The 20,790-nt window shown below is 39.8% G+C and overlaps 2 protein-coding genes across 4 annotated transcripts in view; both read left to right on the top strand.

The window, feature by feature from the left end:
• The window catches only part of VPS36 (vacuolar protein sorting 36 homolog), a 30,633-nt gene extending 16,928 nt beyond the window's left edge, over positions 1–13,705 (top strand). Inside the window, exons 7-14 of the mRNA XM_047854902.1 lie at positions 4,515–4,547; positions 4,672–4,749; positions 5,382–5,516; positions 7,126–7,191; positions 8,580–8,644; positions 9,261–9,345; positions 10,252–10,328; positions 10,412–13,705. Of these exons, the coding sequence (XP_047710858.1) occupies positions 4,515–4,547; positions 4,672–4,749; positions 5,382–5,516; positions 7,126–7,191; positions 8,580–8,644; positions 9,261–9,345; positions 10,252–10,328; positions 10,412–10,505 (633 nt within the window). The 3' untranslated portion in view covers positions 10,506–13,705. The remainder of the gene's footprint in view (positions 1–4,514; positions 4,548–4,671; positions 4,750–5,381; positions 5,517–7,125; positions 7,192–8,579; positions 8,645–9,260; positions 9,346–10,251; positions 10,329–10,411) is intronic.
• A 3,193-nt stretch (positions 13,706–16,898) lies between these two features.
• Positions 16,899–20,790, top strand: part of THSD1 (thrombospondin type 1 domain containing 1) — a 28,385-nt gene continuing 24,493 nt past the window's right edge. Inside the window, exons 1-2 of one of the 3 annotated variants that reach the window (XM_047876930.1) lie at positions 16,899–17,040; positions 19,895–20,050. In XM_047876930.1, coding sequence (XP_047732886.1) covers positions 19,993–20,050 — 58 coding nt within the window. In that variant the 5' untranslated portion in view covers positions 16,899–17,040; positions 19,895–19,992. Of the gene's footprint in view, positions 20,051–20,790 lie in introns of all 3 variants that reach the window. The other 2 variants (XM_047876938.1, XM_047876949.1) reach the window with 2 other exon arrangements.

The raw sequence follows: 20,790 nt of genomic DNA, 5'->3' as shown, positions 1-20,790 counted from the left end.
TGAAGTGCTGCTGTCGAAGAGGGAGGCTAATCTAATTCTTCACCACCTTAAAAGTCAGTATTTTTCCTAGATGCCCAAAGGCTTTTTCCCCCCTTTTTTTAGAAAGCCCAGTAATTTTAGCAGAATGTGTCAATGTGTTAGTCATTCTGGGTTGTTATTTTCAGGTACACGGGACGCTTTCAGAATTCGGTTCCAGAAACTGTTTCTTTTAATTTCAGGGAGTTTTTTTCAATTTTATAGTTTTTAATTATTGCTTTTAATTTTTCTTCAGTGACTCCTGTTAGCTGTATGCTGGAGCTCTACTGCCTAGCTTTACTGCTTGCAACTTTCTTTCAGACCCTTTTTATCTCTTTCATTTCTGTTTCATTTAGAAGATTTCCCTCTTTTTAAACTTTTGTTTCTCTTAATATACTATCTGTTGTGTTTATTCACTTTTGCGTTCTGTCTAAATGTAGTCATTATTTCTGAATTGATTTTTTAAAAATTCTTTCATGAATCCTGTCACCTCATTTCTGACTTATTTTGTCTACTATGGCTTGTGTCATTTTATTAACGTCTTTTAGCTCATGTTGAAATAAAACGTTATTTGATCCGATCTATGAGCATGTCAGTCTGGCTTGCTTTTATTGTCTGTAATGTTACTCTCCTTATTTTCTTTTTTCTCATAATAACTTTGTGTGGCATTTGACCTTGATGCTTGGCTGTTGCTATTTTTCTTTTCTTTTTTTTTTGAAACAGCTCTTTTTATTTGTAAAGCTTATTACTCATTTAGAGAGAGTGTGAGCAGGGAAGGGGCAGAGAGAGAGGGAGAGAGAATCCCAAGCAGGCTCCGCACTGTCAGCGCAGAGCCTGATACAGGGCTTGATTCAGAAACCATGAGATCACGACCTGAGCCGAAGTCAGATGCTTAACTGACTGAGCCATCCAGGCGCCCCTGCTGTACTATTTTTTACGTTAAATTAGTTTTACTGCCCTTTCAGAGGAAGGCCTAGTGTCGGGTAGCTGGTCTTATTCCACAGAGCCCACTTTTCTTCTGTGTTGATGCATTATTAAAAATGGTGGTGGTTGGGGCGCCTGGGTGGCGCAGTCGGTTAAGCGTCCAACTTCAGCCAGGTCACGATCTCGCGGTCCGTGAGTTCGAGCCCCGTGTCGGGGTCTGTGCTGACTGCTCAGAGCCTGGAGCCTGTTTCCGATTCTGTGTCTCCCTCTCTCTCTGCCCCTCCCCCGTTCATGCTCTGTCTCTCTCTGTCCCAAAAATAAATAAACGTTGAAAAAAAAAAAACTAAAAACAAACAAACAAACAAACAAACAAACAAAATGGTGGTGGCCTACTTTCTGGTTTCCTGGCCCTATTCCCTTCCTCTGTTTTTTATCTGGACCTTTTTTCCCCCCTTCCTCTCTCTCTCTTTTTTTTTTTTTTAAGTTTATTTATATATTTTGAGAAAGAGAGCATGCAAGAGCAAGGGTGGGGCAGAGAGAAAGGGAGAGAGAGAATCCTAAGTAGGCTCTGTGCCGACAGCACAGAGCCCCACTTGGGGCTCCATCCCACACACTGCGAGACCATGACCTGAGCTGAAATCGAGTCAGTCCCTTAACCGACTAAGCCACCCAGGCACCCCTACCTTGAGGTTATTATAGCTATTTTGTCATTTAGTTTTATAGTATATGCTGCCTATGGGTTTTTGGTTTTGAGATCTAGTTGCGCTGTCTTGTTTCATGTTAAGATTTAGAGAGATTAAAAAACTATGCTGCCATAGCCACCATCTTTCCAGAATCTTTAAATTCATAAAATTCCAGCATTTTGGCATTAAAGGGGTTTTTTCTATCCAGAGAAGTAATCATCTCAGAGCTAGTGACTAGATTCAGAACCAGGGTTATGAGAACTCAGTCTTCTGATTTGCCGACAAGTGTAGTCGACTGCATCATAGCTACTCTCTTTATCGTTCAGAAGGTACTATCACTGCCCTCTTTCAGTGACATTTACTGTTATCCTTTTGTGTGACACTTTTGGAGATGGCACGGAGCAGTGAACTAATTTTGAATTAGTATTCTTCTGAATTGTGCCATACTAATTTGGTGTTCAAAATAATGTTTTTCTTGGGGTGCCTGGATGGCTTAGTCAGCTAAGCATCGGACTTCTGCTCAGGTCATGATCTCACGGTTTTGTGAGTTCGAGCCCCATGTCGGGCTCTGCGCGGATGGTGCAGAGCCTGCTTGGGATTCTCTGTCTCTGTCCCTGCCCCACTCATTCTGTCTCTCTCTAAATAAATAAACTTAAAATTTTTTTTTAAATTAAAAAAACCCAAAATAATGTTTTTCTTAATTTGTGAAATGCTGCTGTGTTTCAATCTAATTTCCATGGAGTTGCATAGCTCAAAGGATTCAGTACAGTCATCGTGCTCGTTCATGCAGGTCAGTGATTTATTCAGCAGGTGGTCCTTGCTCTTCACTTTGTGCAAGCCCTGCATCAGGTTGATGTTTTAGATATTGTGATGATGCACCAGACAGGCAAGCAAACAGGCATTCTCTACAGCAGGAGAAATGCTGTGTTAGAGAAAATGGCGGCTGCAGCAGGAACACATTATATGGCCTCTAACTTCCTTGGGGTTCAGGGAAGTCTTGTTAGCAAAAGTAATGGAAGTCAAGGCCTGAAAGTTTAGCAGGCACTAACAGAAGACTAGTAGAGATAAGAGGATCCAGGTAGAGGGAACAGAATATGTAAAGGTACAAAATCAAGAAAACCAAAACAGAATATTCAAGAATATATTAATAGTTACTAAAGCTGATAACCAAATTAATGACTGGAAACCAGAAATAATGCTATAAATCAGCATACGAGGGTACTTTTAAAGCAGATGTCATTGTTTAATTGGAGTAGAAATTTGACTGTGGACTTGGTAGAGGGTTAGAAAGTTCTATAAACTGGCAGATAAAATAGCAGAATGGGCAAATGCATCTGTTTTGCATTTGCACATGTGTTGCTTTTATTGTAGGTAGTTTCTCTACCTCTTTTTTTGGATAATTGGCTAATTCCTTATTTTAGAATAATAATATGGATAGATGTGAGGAAGCTTTCATTTGTGTTTTATGATTACTTAAAATATAGATAATTCTTCTAAGACACTAAAATATTTGTATTTGTCTTTTACAGACTGTAAGCAAGAGGGCTAATTGATGTATTCTGTGTGGACTTACTATTACTTTTAGCATATTTTTTTCTATGGAAATGTAACCTAGTAAATAAAGTGATTTACCATATAAAATTTTTAAAGTGTTGTCTTACTAGTGTTCCCTACCCCGGTAAAAGAAATCTGTAAATATTTTGTATATTCAAAGTAAAAATCTAAGTGTGTAAAGTGTTTGTGTCTTTTATTTTTGAAAACCAGGTTGGTGTGTGATTTGCCCTCCATTTAAATGTTAAAGTTGACTTAGTTTCAGAGCTGGTGCCCCGAGTTTCCCACAAAAGGTTTCCTGCATCTGCTGGCTGTTGCTGATAAGAATCCAGTGTTTAAGCCTTTTGTTTATCTGAGGAAATTCCTGTTAGGTGTGTGCACATTCCCCTTTGTTCTCAGTATTAGCCTTAGTAAGTCTGGCCATAAGAATCTTACACAACACTCTATTCTTTTAGCAAAATCCTTTTGCAGATGGGGGATACTTTTCTGTATGTGATTAAGATGGGCATGGGCTTATCAGAATCTGCTGATCATTATTCTGTATCGACCAAAAGATTCTTCAGTTAATGCGAAGTTGCTTAATTGGCTTAAAAAATAACATTTGTGCACATCATTTGGCAGATGTTCTTCATTGGAAGTATGTTTTTGGCGATATGAAATAAATTTACTATAAATATGTCTGATTAAAGTTTGAAGAGGCCTTTGAAGTGGGTACTCATTGTAGTAAATCAAACAATTAATGGGTTTTATTTAGGTATATTTTGGTGGTATTTGAATGTTTTTCTTTTGTGATATCCACTACATCCCAAGCTACAAGTATAAACTCTTCAATATTTAGAGGCTGAGGTTTACAGTTTCAGTTAAGTCACACCTGCTATTAAAGCCAAAATTGTTGTGCCCAAAGAAGTATTCTGGCAGCTGCACATTGCCATTTTCAACCAGGAAAGCTTTACAATGCCTTTGATTCTTGACCTCCCATCAGGAAATGGTTTTGGCAAGAACCAGTGACAAATTCTCTTACTTATGTGAAAGAACAGTAAACAATATTTTCTGAACGATTTATTACTTATGTCACCTTTTGTTTGTTTAATCAATCATAACCTTTTTCTTTGAAAATTTGAAAAGTTGTTTTTTGCAGTTTGTTTTGGAAAATTTATGGTTTCTTAGCTAAACTGAATCCTTAGAATAAGATAGGCTTATTACTTATGTAAATATTTATATAAATAGATATTTGTAAGAAGTTTTCATAAATTTTTGTCAAAGGGAAGAAAATAGAGTGCTTCATTACTTAAAAACATCTTCGATCTTTAGATTCCAACAAAAACTCATTTCTCATTTCAGGCCTTTGAAGACCTCAGCAAGCTAATGGTCAAGGTATATGTAATTTATACCTATTAAATTCTTACCAATTATGATGTAAGTTTTGAACTTGTGTTTTGTTAGCAAGGCACTTTGGGGACTTTTTTTTTTTCTCAGTCTTTTGCTGTTCTCTTCACAGGCTAAGGAAATGGTGGAGTTATCAAAATCAATTGCTAATAAGATTAAAGACAAGCAAGGTGACATCACAGAAGATGAGGTAAATAGATTGCTTTTTTAAGGCATTAGAAACCAGGTTACACAAATAACAGTGATGTTTCAGTGGTTTAGCAGTTTCTTTCTTAATGGAGTGTTTTCTTTTAGGACTTGCGAGTATATGAAAGTGCTAACGAAAAAGTCAACCATAAAAACTTTGCTGGTTCTAGTAGGATTAAAGGATACTTCTGTACATTCTCTTAGAGTGTGGAAAAGAGAGATACTGAAATGTGGAAGGAGTGGTTGTTTTATACATATCCATAAATTTGATACTTGTTTCTGTAAATTTCAGTACAATCTGGTCACAGCCATTTTCCTGTCTAAGTTTTTGGCTCTATCATTTGGTTGGCATTAAATACAGCATAGTTGCTCCCTAGCCGCTTCTCACACCAAACTCGTGAGTTCAGTGGAGTATGAGATATCAAGATAGAAAAAAGAAGAAGAATTCGCTTCACACAGGGAACTACTGGAAATCCACTTTCTTAGAATTCACACTATCAAAACACAGTAGAAGAAATGGGTAGATACAGATATAATTGAGTAGAATTGAATTTATGATGAAAGATTTTCAATGTTGGGGTGGAAAGACTAATTCTGCTTTTTAGTCTTTTTGTGCATTTTCTCCTCTTATTATAGACCATCAGGTTTAAATCCTATTTGCTGAGCATGGGAATAGCTAACCCAGTTACCAGGGAGACCTGTGGCTCGGGCACACAGTACCACATGCAGCTGGCCAAACAGCTGGCTGGGATACTGCAGGCGCCGCTGGAGGTAAAAACAAAACCTGAGTGGTCTCTTTCGGTTGTGTTAAATTTTCTCCGTGTCATCAGAAATCTTAACAAGAGTTTAACTCCTTTCATAGTATGGTTACTATTCAACCAACACGTTATTTTTTGTTCAGGAATATTAAATTAGTGGGGGTTTTTTTTTGTCAAAATCTAAGTTGTTTTCAATTCCCATTTCAGATATCTGTAACTTCCTAAATCTATTTGATATAAAGTTTTTCTTCTCTCCTGTTTTCAAAAGGAAACATATGATCTCTAGATGTTTACATATATTTCTATATATCTAGTCTGAATATATAGTGTACTGTTATAATTTGATAACACAGATATATCTTCTAACATGACTCAGGCAATCAAAACTTGACTTATTAAAGCACTCATATTAAGAAGTATTTCCAACATGACAAAATAAGGAAAATATAATGAATCCCTGCATGCCCATCATCCAGGTTTATCTGTAAACATTGTCCACTCGAAATTATTTTAAAGCAGAGGCACCTAGGTGGTTTAGTTGGTAAGTGTCCTGACTCTTGATTTCAGTTCAGGTGATGATCTCACAGTTGGTGTGTTTGAGCCCCGTGTAGGGCTCTACACTGACAGTGCAGAGCCTGCTTGGATTGTCTCTCTTCTTCTCTGCCCCTCCCCGACTCGCAGGCCCACACTCACGCACTCTCTCAAAGCGAATAAATAAACATTTAAAAAATATTTTAAAGCAAATCTAAGACATCACATTACTTTATCTGTAAATTTTTCAGTATGTAATTACAATGATAAAGATGCCTATAATGTAATTATAATCCCATTTCACAAATTAAAAATTATTTTCAATATAATCAAATACCTACTTAGTGTTCACATTTTTTCTTATAGTTAGTTTGTTCAAATCAGGATACTTTGCAATTGGTTGATTTGCCACCCAGGTGTTTTTTGTTTTTGTTTTTGTTTTTTAATTCCGTGGGTTTCCCTCTCCTCTTTTTTTCTCTCCTATAAAATTTATTTATTGAAGAAACTAGTGGTTTTTCTTATAGAGTGTCTCAGAGTCTGGATTTTGCTGACTTGTATGTTAACATACTTCCCTGCCTTATGTATTCCCTGTAGACTGGTAGTTATATCTAGAAGTTCTTTTTTTTTTTTTTTTTTCCTGCTGGATATTTCATAGAGGGTGCTGTGCATTTCCGTCAGCAGGTACAGAATGTCTTTTTTTTGTGTGATGTTAGCAGCTACTAACACTCAATGTCTAGATCTGTTACTTCATTAAAGATTACAATGGTGATATTGCCATTTAATTCTATAATTTTTTCATTTATTAGTTGTAATAACTCAAAACATTTAAATACACTTTTTGAAACTTGGTGTAGAGGCCCTCTTTTCATTTATGGAAATGTTGAAACAGTAATAATGATGTTAAAGTCCAAATATTGAATTTGAAATGCTTCACATATCTGGCTAGGTTTTCCTGTGTGCAAATTTAGTTTTTAAAAGGCTTCTTAGGAAATTTTATGAATCCTGATTTCACTCTGCTTATGATTTCTGTTAAGGAATGCTAACTTGTGTGAACTATAACATAATACTTTTTAAATTTCGTATTTTAACAGGAACGAGGGGGAATAATGTCACTTACGGAGGTATACTGTTTAGTAAACCGAGCTCGAGGAATGGAGGTAAGAATAGAACATTCAGATATTCTTTTAACTAAATATAGACTTTCTTAACATAATACAAGTTCCCCTACAGTGAATACAATTTGAGGAAGGGTTGAGAATATCAAAACCATCTGAGAAGCAGTGTGGTGCAGTGACAAGAATGCTGTCCTGCCCTGGGGATCTAGGAGGTAGACGCTCTTCCTGGTTTTACCAGTGACATGCTGATTGACCTTGAGTAGCTTACTTAACTTCCCTGAGACTTGGTTGTCCTACGTCTAAAACAAGGATTTGGACTGATTGATACCTTCTGGCTTTAATATTCTGTGTTTGTATTGTGATTAGTAAGGTTGTGTATGAGGCCTTTTCCCTGTGACAGTTCAGTGTTTGGACTAACTGGGGGGACACAGATGGCCTGGAGAGAAACAGAGGGAAAGCTGCCCTCTGCCTTTGGCCGTGAATCAGCAGTGGCTGCTCTTCAGCTCTCATTGCCCCTTCACACCCACATGTGTATGGTCCGTGCACTCTTTGTGCCCTTCAGTCAAACAGTTTTGCGGTGTCAGCAGTCACCTCTGTGCAGAGAACTCCTACATCTTTCAAGCGCCCACCCCAGGTTCACGAGCAAAGCCTCTGCTCTGTTTTTATTTGAATAGTCCTCAAGACTGCTGTCAGTGAGTACCTCCTACTGACCAGGCCTCCCAGTACCTCAGTGAGGCAGCTGCTTTTACTGTCCGCATCTTGGGGACAATATGAGGATGAGGAACTCGAGGCTTCCAGAGATTAAATTATTTGACCAAAGCTGCACCTGGAAATAGAGGTTTGACAGGCATTTGGACCCAGGCTGGGCCTATGACTCAAAGCTGTATTTGTCAAACGCCACAGTGGGCTGATTCTTTAAGGTTGCATGGGTCTGGAAGGGTGGCCACTAGCTAGCTACATGTGACAACTGTGAACTTGAAATACACCTAATCCAAACTGAGATATGCTGTAAGTGTAAATTACACACCAGATTTAGAAGACTCGGTACAGAAGAAAGAAATGTTAAATATCTCATTGATAATTTTTATATTGATTATATGTTGATGTTTTAGATTTATTGGCTTAAATAAAATACATGTTTTAAAATTAATTTCACCTGTTTCTTTTTATTTTATTAATATGACTACTAGAAAACTTAGAGTTACATATACGGCTTGCATTGCTTTCTGTCGGATAGCACTGCTTCACTTCTTTGTTAATCCTTTTTTCCTTGTGGTGATTAAGGCAACATGAAAGCCTTGCTAAATGATTATTTATTTGTTTATTTATTTATTTAAAAAAAAAATAGACTCCACACCTACCATGGGCCTTGAACACACGAGCATCACTCTATTAATTTGTAGTATAAACTGGGTTTTCTTTCCTATTAGTTGCTCTCACCAGAAGACCTAGTGAATGCATGCAAGATGCTGGAAGCACTACAGTTACCTCTCAGGTAAAAGAACCTCTGCAGGAAGCGTGCCAGCTTGAGCCACTGTTCCTCACACAGTAGACAGGAAAACCCGGCCAGGTCTGCCCACACAGGTCTGTGCGTGGTGAACCAACACATCGCCCCTCTGGGAATTATACTGTGTGAGCAGAAATCACTTGTTCTCCTAGCTTTCCTCCTTATCGGGGTTGTACATGGCCTGAGGGGCTAGTGGGCCAACTCTTGTTGATTTGGGGCAATGAAAGAAGAATATGGGCTCTCCTATGAGGTCAGAATAACCAGCCCCTCTGCTAGATGTTTCGTGCTTGTTTCTGGAGATTTAAAACTACAGATGTTCAGCTGCGAATTGTATTTTCCTCCCTTCAGATTAAAAAAAAAAAAAAAAAAGTGCCAGACATATTTTATTTAGCCTGTGGATTATAGTTCATAATGTTATTAACTGTATTTATTCGTGAGTTCCTAGTTATGCTGTAATTGCCTGTGGTTGTTATGTTTTAGATGCTGTTTTGTGTTAATATTGCCCTCATGCCCAGCATAAAAGAAAGTACAGGATATTTGTACCTCCTTAGTGGTTGAAGATCCTAGATACTCACAGCTTGGTTTTCCCATCTGCGGTTTTCAGGCTCCGAGTTTTTGACAGTGGCGTCATGGTAATTGAGCTTCAGTCCCACAAGGAAGAGGAAATGGTGGCCTCAGCCTTGGAGACCGTATGTGAACCAGTTTCCTCATTAGTCTGCCCACCAAGACGTGACTCCATAGCAACTTGAGAAACAGGCTTTCCTTTTGAATTTAATTTTTCTAAAAAGTAATGTTTGTAGACCCAATTAAAAACACCTATTAACATGAGTGAATACTAATCAAAATGATACTTTTAAAGCTCTTTGAGACTTGCCAAGGAGAATTGGAATTCCTGAGGTGTTATCTTTTTGTTTGAAACTCAGTCTTGTGGACAGGTTTTTAACTTTGTTCATCAGAATGTTACCCTTGACTGAACTTTTTCTTTCAGTACCACCTACATAAACAGTCTTATAAAACATCACAAGTTGTTTTATGAAATAATTGCTTCAAAAAAACACGAAAAGGAACTGTAGTTTAGATGGATTTTACCAGCCAAACTGCTGCTGTTACTCATTAGGAGACTTGAAACATTACTGCCTTCATAGCCTCTGTGGCGAGCCTGCCTAATTTAAATATTTATTACATTTATTTTAAATTAGAGGAAAACCTCAAGACTATAGATATTTCTACCGTATATTTTAAGCTAAACCTATATATAAGGACCCTATATGTGGGACATGCAGTATGTACTCCATTAGAATTTATTATATGTTCCTTTTCAGAATATCAAGGGTTATTTTGGGGGTTGAGTACAGTGCCTTTGTAACTTTGTAGAGGGCTTCGTGATGTTTTAGGCTCTGCTATATTCATTCTGGGCCCTTCCGCATTTGTAGAATTGAGCATTAGTGAAGAAGATTTAGTTCAATATTGAATATTCTTGAGTTTTATTAGGAAATTCAATATATTATTTCCTGAGCATAATGGTAGACATTCTCCCAAGGTTAGTACCTAGGTGGCCAAATTATCATATTTTTTTCCTGCTGTGTTTCTGTTAGGTTTCAGAAAAGGGATCCCTGACATCAGAAGAGTTTGCTAAGCTGGTGGGAATGTCTGTTCTCCTGGCTAAGGAAAGGTAAGCGAGTCCTTGGTCTGCATTACAACTGTGTTTGTGTTTCTGAATGGACAGATGATTGTGGTTTTCCCCTTGACTCCTAGGTTGCTTCTGGCAGAGAAGATGGGCCATCTTTGCCGAGATGATTCAGTGGAAGGCTTGCGGTTTTACCCAAATTTATTTATGACACAGAGCTAAGGGTTTTGGATTTAAAATACTTCTTGTCCATACACTTGTATCATGTAGAGGTTGTATGACATTGAGCTCAGAGTAAACCTTGATGAACTGAGAATTTCTGGAACTTTACACTATAATATGAAACCCTTTTAATTTCTCCCTAAATATTACGGTCCAGGAAGTTTACTTAGGATAAATATAGGAAAATACAGAAAACTGAATGCCACAGTGAGTTGGAAATCATGCTACAGTTGTATAGAGCCCTCAGGGTTTAACTTGAAATATGGTGAATTTTAACTTGATCCTCAAATCTGTTTTTTTAAAGAAGGGAATTTAGTTATTAATGGGGGAAGAAGTTGAGTGTTTGGACAGGTTAGATCATTTTTCTGGTGTGACTAAGATTCACTGAATTATAAACAAAGTTCTTCCTCTGCATCTAATGTGCCCATTATGGGAGAGGGTTCATGAAGCAAGTCATACGTACAGTGTAGCTTAACTGACAACACTGAACAGAACGTGAAACCACAGAACGCCACATGAGGCTTCTCCTAAGTAAGGGCTTTTCTTTAGAAGCAGTTATAAGCATGTCTTCAACAGACACCTTAAAAAAGGAGAGAGTTGTATTTGACTTACGTATGTATAGTCTGACTAGTTTTTTTTTTCCAAGTAATGATTTCATAGCTGGCATTTAAAGAATGCAACTATGTCATTTTGTTTTACAAATGCTGTGGATTTTGAAACTGAATTAATGAGCTGTATAGACACGCCCAGAGATGTGATTACAAATTTGGAACTTAGAGGGTTCAGGAATTCCCTAGGGTTCTGTGGGGGAGGGGCCGGGAGAACCTTTAGGTCGCTTAAACAGGAACCTTGGTGCTCTTTGACCTGGAAAGCCAAGGACAGGAACATTGAAAGGGGACAAGTAATTGGTCTCCTTTTCCTACTCTTAAGGAGTTTCAACACTGCACTTTAAAAAGATATTTCATATCCCAGCAATATTTTTTTTCTTTACCCCATATATTAGAAGCTGTGTTGAGAAACTATGTCACTAACAAGTATTACCAAGATAACAAAAACTGGCTACTCCTGAATTTCGATTGTGTGAGTTCTAAAATGGACCGCCTGACTTCATATGTCGGTGTGTTGGCATTACCTCAAACTCAGGGACCCCCACAGGGACGCAAAGAGATCCCCTTCTAAGACTGCGTCGAAAGTGGGAAGCAGGGATGGTTTTCGGCCAAGCCTCCAGAAGGGATAGTGTCTGCACTGAGAGACCCATGGTGACCAGCAGGTGGGGATACCCAGGCTTAAGCTCTGGGATCCCTAAGATGTCACTGAGTGAGGTGGAGGGCCCCCTGCAGATGCCCTTTGGGGAGTTGCAGGGATCCTCAGCTGTAGACCCAGGGAATCCCTCCCACTGCAGCCAGAGTCAGTCTCTGATCCCCGCCTGCAAAAGTGGCTGTTGCTGCTTCACATCCTCCAGCGTTGCTGGAATGTCTTCATTTTCCAAACTTGTCGCTCATTCTGTATTGTGATGACAGATAGCCCCTAATGTCCTCATTGTTCAGCCTCAGGTTTGTTTTGGGGGAATTCAGTGTCTAGCCAAACAATGGCCCCGTGTCTTTCAGGCCATCGTGTAGACTTGTTTGTGTGGCACTCCTGTTTCTGGGTCACACTCACACTGCTCTGGCAGACTTGTACACGCATGTTCATATGCACTTGCACACACGCTTACACACATGATGTCTCATCTGGCTAAGGCTTTTCAGAAATTACAAAGGTAAATAATAATCTGTTTCAGCAGTTGGAATGAATTGCAATTGAGATTGTTTGAGCTACTGGATCTAGCTCTTATGATTTGGATTCATTACAGCAAACTCCCACAGTTCAACATATTTATTTACATTAGTGTGACAACACATTAACAGAAATGGAGCAGTCTAAATTGTATAAAGTGAACTAGGAGGAAGAAAAGTGACATGACTATATTTTGCACATGTCACTTTAATTAGAAAACAAGTATGATTGATTTTACTGTTAAAGTGGGCATTCTTCACTGTTTCTAGACTTATATATGTATATTTTTGATTCCACCCACCCACCCATTCCCTCCCCCTCCTTTTTTTTTTTTTTGCCAAATAAGATGTTATTTTGGTCTTCTATTGGTAGAAGTTATGTTTAAATACAACCAATCAGGCCCTAAATGCAAAAAAATTCATCTCGGTGCTTATCACTGGTATAATTATTATTTTTGCTTTACTAACTTTGCTCTTAGGAGCATAAATTTGTAGCTTTATGATAATGGAATTTTTCTAGTCACTATCAAAGATTTTTTTTACACTGTACAAGTGAAGGTTGTTTTCAGGATTAAATGATTGGAATTAATGTATATAGAGTAAAATTACTGGAAAACTTGTAAATGATTTTTCTTACCTTGGTGTTCTTTTTAAAATACTCTTTGAAAAACATACGAAAATGATAAACTTTTAATCAGAATAAGCCAGTACGTTAAACATTTTTTCTTTATTTTTGACCTCAAGATCTTACTGTTTTAGTTGTTCTAAAAGAATGGGAAATGGCTCATGAACTATTTTTTTTTTAATTCTTGATGTGAATTTCATGGTTGACTAACCTTGTGCATTCGAGTGAATGTACTGTCTCTCCAAGTATTGGTTCCCTATAACCAAACTCGCCTGACCAGACGTGGATTCATCAGGTGGTCATTCTCATGTTCTGCCCAACAATATCAGCGTTTTCATTTTGGTACAGTAGAGTCACACCTATAAGCTGGTTAGATTTTTAAAGACTGTGCCTTGGAATGAAATCAAGCATGCTTAAAATGATCCCTGAAACTCTTAAATTGCCGGTGAAGTTCTTTATATCGTCTTACAGGTAGAATCCCTATAGAGTGATACATGGGTATGAATATATTATGAATATAGTAAGTACAATATACAATAAAAACTACATAGCAACAGTAGACATTTATAACACCAATAATTAAACTATTTAAATGTGTGTCTTGTTTTTGTTTTTTGGCCAAGAGTTATGGTTGAATTTCTGTGAATTTATTTGCTAATCCCATCCCTTATTAAGACAGATCTAGAGTGTGAGCTCCATAAGGGGAGAGCTTTTTGTCTGGTGTGTTTGTGGATATATCCTCAGAGCCTAGAACAGAACCTGGCACATAATAAGCATTCAATAAATATTAACTGAATGAATGAACTCTCATGTATATACCTATTTATAACCTGGCTCCATTTATCCTACTTTATCTCCCATTCAATTCAATAAAAAAATTTTTTGTTAAAAATCCATATTGACTGTGTGAGGAGTTACGTGGGCGGCTGGTGGGGGGTGGAAACAAAATGAATAAGATACAGTCCCCACCTTTAAAAGGGTGGCGCAGTTAGGGAAATAGACATGTAAACAACCTTACCTGAAGATGGAATGAAGCACGTGTCATGGAAGGGGCACAGGTGCATGCTGTGCAAGACAGAAGGAGGATCCTTTAGTTCTTGTGGGAGAGGAAGAGCCTCATAAACTAGGCTCACAAGGACCAAGAGATCGTCAGTAAGTGGAGGCTGTTGGGTTAGAGGAACAGCATGAGGTGTGCCCCTTCCCATTCCTGGGGCATACTTCCTTTGACTCTGCAGACTTCCCTTTCTTAACTGTTTCCCCATTCACTTCTCCATCTCCACCCCAATTATCATACTGTGCTCATTCCTACCTGCTTTAGAAAAATCTGTTTTCAGTATATGACTCTGTTTCTGAATTCCATAATAGTTATCTGTCCTGTGTACATGACTATATTTTGTCTTGGAGCCATAAAAAAATAGAGGAATTGGGTTTCTTTAAAGTTCAAAGATTCAAGGGGCGCCTCGGTGGCTCAGTCGGTTAAACATCCGACTTCAGCTCAGGTCATATCTCACAGTTCATGAGTTCGAGCCCCGCATCGGGCTTTGTGCTGACAGCTCAGAGCCTGGAGCCTGCTTTGGATTCTGTGTCTCCCTCTCTCTCTGCTCTTCCCCCGCTCATGCTCTCTCTCTCCTTCAAAAATAAAGAAGAACATTAAAAAAAAATAAAGCTCGGGGCGCCTGGGTGGCGCAGTCGGTTAAGCGTCCGACTTCAGCCAGGTCACGATCTCGCGGTCCGTGAGTTCGAGCCCCGCATCAGGCTCTGGGCTGATGGCTCAGAGCCTGGAGCCTGTTTCCGATTCTGTGTCTCCCTCTCTCTCTGCCCCTCCCCCGTTCATGCTCTGTCTCTCTCTGTCCCAAAAATAAATAAACGTTGAAGATCTGCATCTGAAACACCCAGGGCAGGACTAAATAAACTTTAAAAAAAATAAATAAATAAAGCTCAAAGATTCATATAATTGAATCTTTTAAATCTTTTCTGGTTTCGGTCAGTGATTGTACATGGTAGGTTCCCAGTTAAGTATTAGCTGAATACTTGAATGATTTTTGGATTATGATGTGTCATGAATTTACTCGCAAACCTAAGTCTGTGTCCTTTACCATATGCCCAAGAGGTTTCTCAACCAGACTTGTCAGGACTCAGCCCGTCTGAGATACTGTGTCTTACATGACATGGGGCATATCCATGATGTGGGAAGCACGCCAGAAATCAGGTTAACACACGTGTAAGATCTTGTTATTACAGTGTGAAAATTGGGTCATTTGTGTTCTTCCTTGAGTCCTGATAATCATGAGTCAGTTAAAGCTTTTCTCTCAGAGCATTATCTGAGGAAATAAAAGATCTCTCCATGTGTATAAAGGACACTGTTGAGATTGTGAATGCGTTTTACACAATTTGCACAAAATTACTAGACCAGTCACTGACCCTGAAAGAGAATTAAAGGTACCTTGACAGCAGCTTGTTTTAATTAATCCCAGCAAGACCATATCACTGTTCTTTTGGAAGCTTTTTTTCCCTACATGCCTTTGCCGCATTCCTTTACCAAAAATTACACCCTTACATGTGCAACAAAGACAGAAATACAGTCTGGCAAGAATTCTGATTAAGACAAAAATGACCAAGCATCTCAATACAGCTGTTACTTAAAAAGTGTCCAAGTGCACTGATCCAGTCACTTGTACCTGGATTTAGGTCCTCCTAAATTCCAAGGGTGGATTTGTAGGGAGAGTGTGTGTCTGCAAGATTAATGCAGAGCAAGTTGCTTTCTATATATATATTCCTCTTCGTCACACTACATCAGTACACCTCTGCCTTTTATGCTGGGGGAGAGGAGGGATTAAGTGTTTGCCAAGGTTACTGAGGTAGGGCTGGAACGAAGCTTTCTATAACTCCAAAGCCCATTCTTTATGTTGAGCTTTTACTTTCAAAAACGCCAAGGACTGTGGCATGTATTTGAAAAGAAATCCCAACTTGAGCTGATGAATGGATGTTGGACTAGATGATTCTGTCAGTGAAAGCTTGGATGGATTGAACTGGTACTGATAGGATTAATTATTGGACAAGATAAGTACTTAGCAAATTTGGTACCTCGGACAACCTCTGATAACTGATAATCAAGGAATTGTGCTATCTTTTCAAAGATGAAGTGACGGATTCAAGCACCTGCAAATGCTGTATTTTTGTTTTAAAAATTGAGGTAAAATTTCAGTGAAATGCACAGATCTTAAGATGGGTGCATTTTAACAAATGCGTAATAGATCATGTAACTCACACCCCAGCCAACAGAACATATCTGACATCCCCAAAGTTCCCTGGTGCCTCTTTCCAGTCACCTGCTCCCTAGAGGCCACCACTATGTTCTGATTTCTATTACTACACACTACTTTTGTCTGTAAAATGGTATCTTTTGCGTAAAAGAAAAGCAAATGGGAAACTATTCACATTTTTTTTCCGTGTACTGAAAACCAAGCACAGCTGTTAAGGTGCAACTCTATCCTCTAGCATTCTTTTCAAAAGACAACTTTAACACTTGAGAATTAAGAGTTTATTAAATGTCACTTTTTATGTTTTTAATTGAACCAACTCTGGCTCCTGAGAGAGAAAAATCGAAACTGAGATGCACTTGACCTGATTCTCTTTTGACAATCCCCAAGAACATTTGGGAAGCCAAAGTTTACTGCCCACCAGTTAGGCCACTTGGATGACCTACTTTTGTGGTCCCCCAGAAGAAAATGACACCGGGGGAGAAGTGACTGAATCGGAACGAGGGGAGACCGCGGCTCGCCCTTGGCCCCGGCCGTGGGCCGCGGGCCGTGGGCCGCGGGCGAGGGCGCGTCGGGGCTCTGCCCGGCTCCCCGAGGCTCCGCCGGCCGCGCGCGCTTGGGAGGATGCGCAGCCCAGAGCGGGCGGGGTTGATTTCGCCGGCTGCCCGGCCCCCCGCCCTCCGGTGCCGCCCTCCCTGCGCCGTCCGTCGGGGGCGGGCCTGGGCGGGGCAGCGGAGCCGAGCGCCAGCGGGCTCAGGCGGGCAGTCCCGGGACGCGGGATGCTCTGCGCGTTTCCTCGCGGCCCCTGAGGCCACCAGCCCGCCGCCCGCCTCTCTCGCCCCAGCTCTGGCCGCTGCGCCCGCCGGTCCCGAGAGGTAGGAAGACCCTGCTGTCCCCCAGCCCCCGTGGGCGCTGCTGTGCTGCCGGAGTCCCCGGCGGCTCCGGGGGGTGGGGGTGGGGGGTCGGGCAATACCCCTTGGACCCTGCCCGCCCCGCCCTCCCCGCCCGCTCGGAGCGCAGGTGGAGGTGCCTTGGCAGCTCCCTCCGCGGCTGGGTGCTCAGCCTCCGCCCCAGGGGATACTCTGTAGAAAGTGTCCGTCTGCGCGTCTCGGAGTCCCGGCTCTCTTGGCACAGGTGTTGGCGAGAGACCCAGGCTGGCTGCAGACTGGTGTTGAGTCCGATGGGTTGGGACCCTTGAAAGATAGCGTCTTGGGGGTGCTCCGCGTTTCTGAACAAGTTTGCCTATTTCCAGAAAGAAATCTTTTCTGGGGTACACACTGTATGAGATTTCAGCATTTCAGAACGGTCCTCATTTTAATGGAGCTCTGTGCTGACAACTTGGGCAGGGCTAGATTTCCAGGCATGAACTTGACTTGCGGGCCTTTGGGAAACTGTAGATGTGGGGAGCGCACAGCCTCCTAGGGAAGCTGCGTCCAGTCCGTGGGACCAGGGCAGAGCCCGTTGCACTGAGTGTATAAATAATGCCTGTTTACACAGGCTGCTTTGGAACTAGGGATTTCCGGTTAATAAATATTATTAGATGGATGCACACGAGCGTGTGCCTGTTTATCAGAAGGGATAGAGTCACTTTGCTTCTTTTTGTTTTCCCTTTAATTCTTTGATAAATCATTGGTCCTAGTAGAGTTTAGGTTAATTCCCTTTCTTTTTCCGCAGCAATGAAGACACCGTAGGAATCAATCTTAACTGGTTTCAGCAAAAACAGGGGATCTGAGCTTGGCGTGATGCCATTAGCCACTGAAAATATTCACCACTTCTCCCTACCCTCTAGCTGATGCATTTGGAAGTTTTCTGTAAATGTTTATGTCTGAATGCTATATAGAAGTGTTTTTAAATGTGTGTAAAATAGACGTAAGTTTTTATTTTCTCAAAATGATTCTCAAGCCAAACATTGTAAAAGTAGACAGTCTTGGTATTGGGAACAACATGTTGGAAGACAATAAGCAAACAAAGTAAAAAGAGAGAGAGGAAGGAAAGAATCTTATTTAAAAAAAAATGTGCTTTTTACCCAGGGTTCCATTCCATTGTGGGGTGCTCTCTTAAGGTCTTCAAATTAGTGAATGGGCTAGTAAAACTTAAGCATTTATTTTCAAAAGCTTAAGAACATTTAAAAAATCCTTATGATTTTTAGGTATGCTTATTTTTCCATTTCCATTCAGTTCTAAATACAGATTATCACACTATTCTGTGTTTTCCTCATCATTTTTATAAGAAGGAAAATGTGTTACAATCACAACATCAGTTGCGATTAGGAGCTTCTTTAAAAAATGGTTATCATGGAAAATCAAGCAATTTGGGAGGAGCCCATTCAACTTTTGGGAGCCAGGGATCCTTGCCCCTCCTTACTCTGGTTACTTGAGTATCAGTAATTCAAAAGGAAGCGTTTTATTGCCGTAAGTGCCCAAACTTGCCTGGGGGATACGGAGATGTTCACCTGCTGTCTTTGACCATGTTTCCCAGTCCAGGTTCAAGGAAAAGATTGGGTCAAATCTATGCCTAATTCCAGCAAAGTGGAATTTTCTTTTTATGTTGGGGAGGGGAGTGACCCTTAATCATCTGCCTAATTACACTTCAAATCTCTGCTTCCCTTTGAGGAAGTACAGTGTTTCCTTTGTTCAACCAACTCCTACTGAAAGAAAGCTAATAGAGACAAATCAGTCCCCCCCCCCCCCCGTTGATTTTTTTTTTTTTATTTCAACAGGCCTTTTAATTCCATTAATTTCTGTCTTTTCTGAAGAGATGTACATATATATTTGGAATATAGTATATTATTAAAATAGACTAACTGTGGATAATGGGGAAATGTAAACATTAAGAAAAGACCTGGTTGATTATGCTTACTAGCCCATAGTTTAGTAGATTTCAATTGAAAAAAATTGACAAGGGCCCTGAATCTTAATCTACAGTCTAGTCTATTTATAGACTAGTCTATTTATAGACAAAGTGCCCCCTCCCACAAATCGTTCTGAAGCACAGGCCAGCAAGGTATTTCCTACCCTCCTAGGTGGTCTGGCAAGACTGCTGCATGAAATCATCTGCCTCCTGATGCATTACTGACAGCAACAAGTATTGGGAAACTGACAGAAGATGATAATTGTTATTTATCTGTTTTCTCTTGAGAGTACCCTAAACAATGGAAGTCAGTGTCACAGGGAGTTCACATTTAAATGCAACACTCTGAGTATCTTTTTAAAAGGCTTGATAGTTTTGATATAGCTCCTAGGCATTAAGAAATGAAGCAATCCAGATAACATGCAGGAAAGACAGTGGTTGTAAGTCCATTTGTAGAAGCGAGCCCGGTCCATGCAGCACAGTGCAAAATGAAAATTTGGCAAAATTTTAGCAAATTGATTGGCGTGAAATGCCAAACAGATAAATAGGTGAAAGTGTATTATCCAGACTGGCTCTTAACATTGATGAAATTCAGCACATAAACTCTCCAATTAAGCACGTGTTACAAAGATGAGAGACTTGGTGTTTTGCAAAAATAAGCTTGGTGTTGCACACACCTGAATGTGCTTAACAGGTGAGCTGTAATGGAACCAAAGGGACGTACGAGCACAAATCATTTCCCCGGGGAAAGTTAATGTCCTCCCTATTTTCAGTGGCACCCATGAAGTTTGACTTCTCAGAATGTTTTTGCCATTTCATGATGACTATTTTGTGAATCACATTGAACAGAGGCATCATTTTTTGAGATTCTAATTTCAGGTGTTTTTGAAAAAAAAAAAAACAACACACAAAAAAACACAGTTTGGATGTGAGAAAGGACATGAGGAGACCAAAGACCTGGGATTTTGCTGATCAGAATGAAACAAATGTTGAAAGACTTTTCAAATCTACTCTTGGTGGTACTTTGTGACTATGGTGAGTATTATTAAGTATACATCATGCTGTCAGTGTCAATGAAGAAACATAAATGTGGGGTTTATAAATGCATGGATGTTGATGACCCTGCATGAAGGAGGCAGGGCACGTCTATAGTGCAGTACCTTTTAAACTGGAATCCTTGCAACCCTGGGTTCTCTTAAGGTTCTATATATATTGATGCAAAATTCCCTTTAAATATATTTTTAAGCCTTTAAAAAGAGAATTTAAAAAAAGGCATTTCATTTATTAATTTTTTGAAAAATTTTAATGTTTATTTATTTTTGAGAGAGACAGACAGATAGAGCATGCATGGGGATACAGGCAGAGAAAGAGGGAGACACAGAATCCGAAGCAGGCTCCAGGCTCTGAGCTGTCAGCACAGAGCCTGATGTGGGGCTCGAACCCATGAACCATGAGATCATAACCTGAGCCACCCAAGTGCCCCTCATTTTCATTTAAGCAAACTGGAGACAAGCATGTTATGTTGAATTTTCTTTGACTGATGTCCTAGTAATTCAGTATTATACATTGAAACTCTCAGACACACATGAATGTGTGGTTGTTTTTTTTTTTTTTTTTTTTTTTAATTGGGATTCTCCATTTGATTTCACTTTACAGGAGAGTTTTGCTGTTAAAATATCTTTGGAACCAGTCCAAATTTCTGTCCTTGCCAGTTGTTTGCCTTGGACAAGTTTCTTGTTGACATCACAGCGCTGTTGTGATGATAAAATAGGAAA

Source organism: Prionailurus viverrinus, chromosome A1 (genome assembly GCF_022837055.1).
Source record: "Prionailurus viverrinus isolate Anna chromosome A1, UM_Priviv_1.0, whole genome shotgun sequence".
In the NCBI taxonomy this organism is placed as follows: domain Eukaryota; kingdom Metazoa; phylum Chordata; class Mammalia; order Carnivora; family Felidae; genus Prionailurus; species Prionailurus viverrinus.
This window is presented reverse-complemented; position numbering and strand designations above follow the sequence as displayed.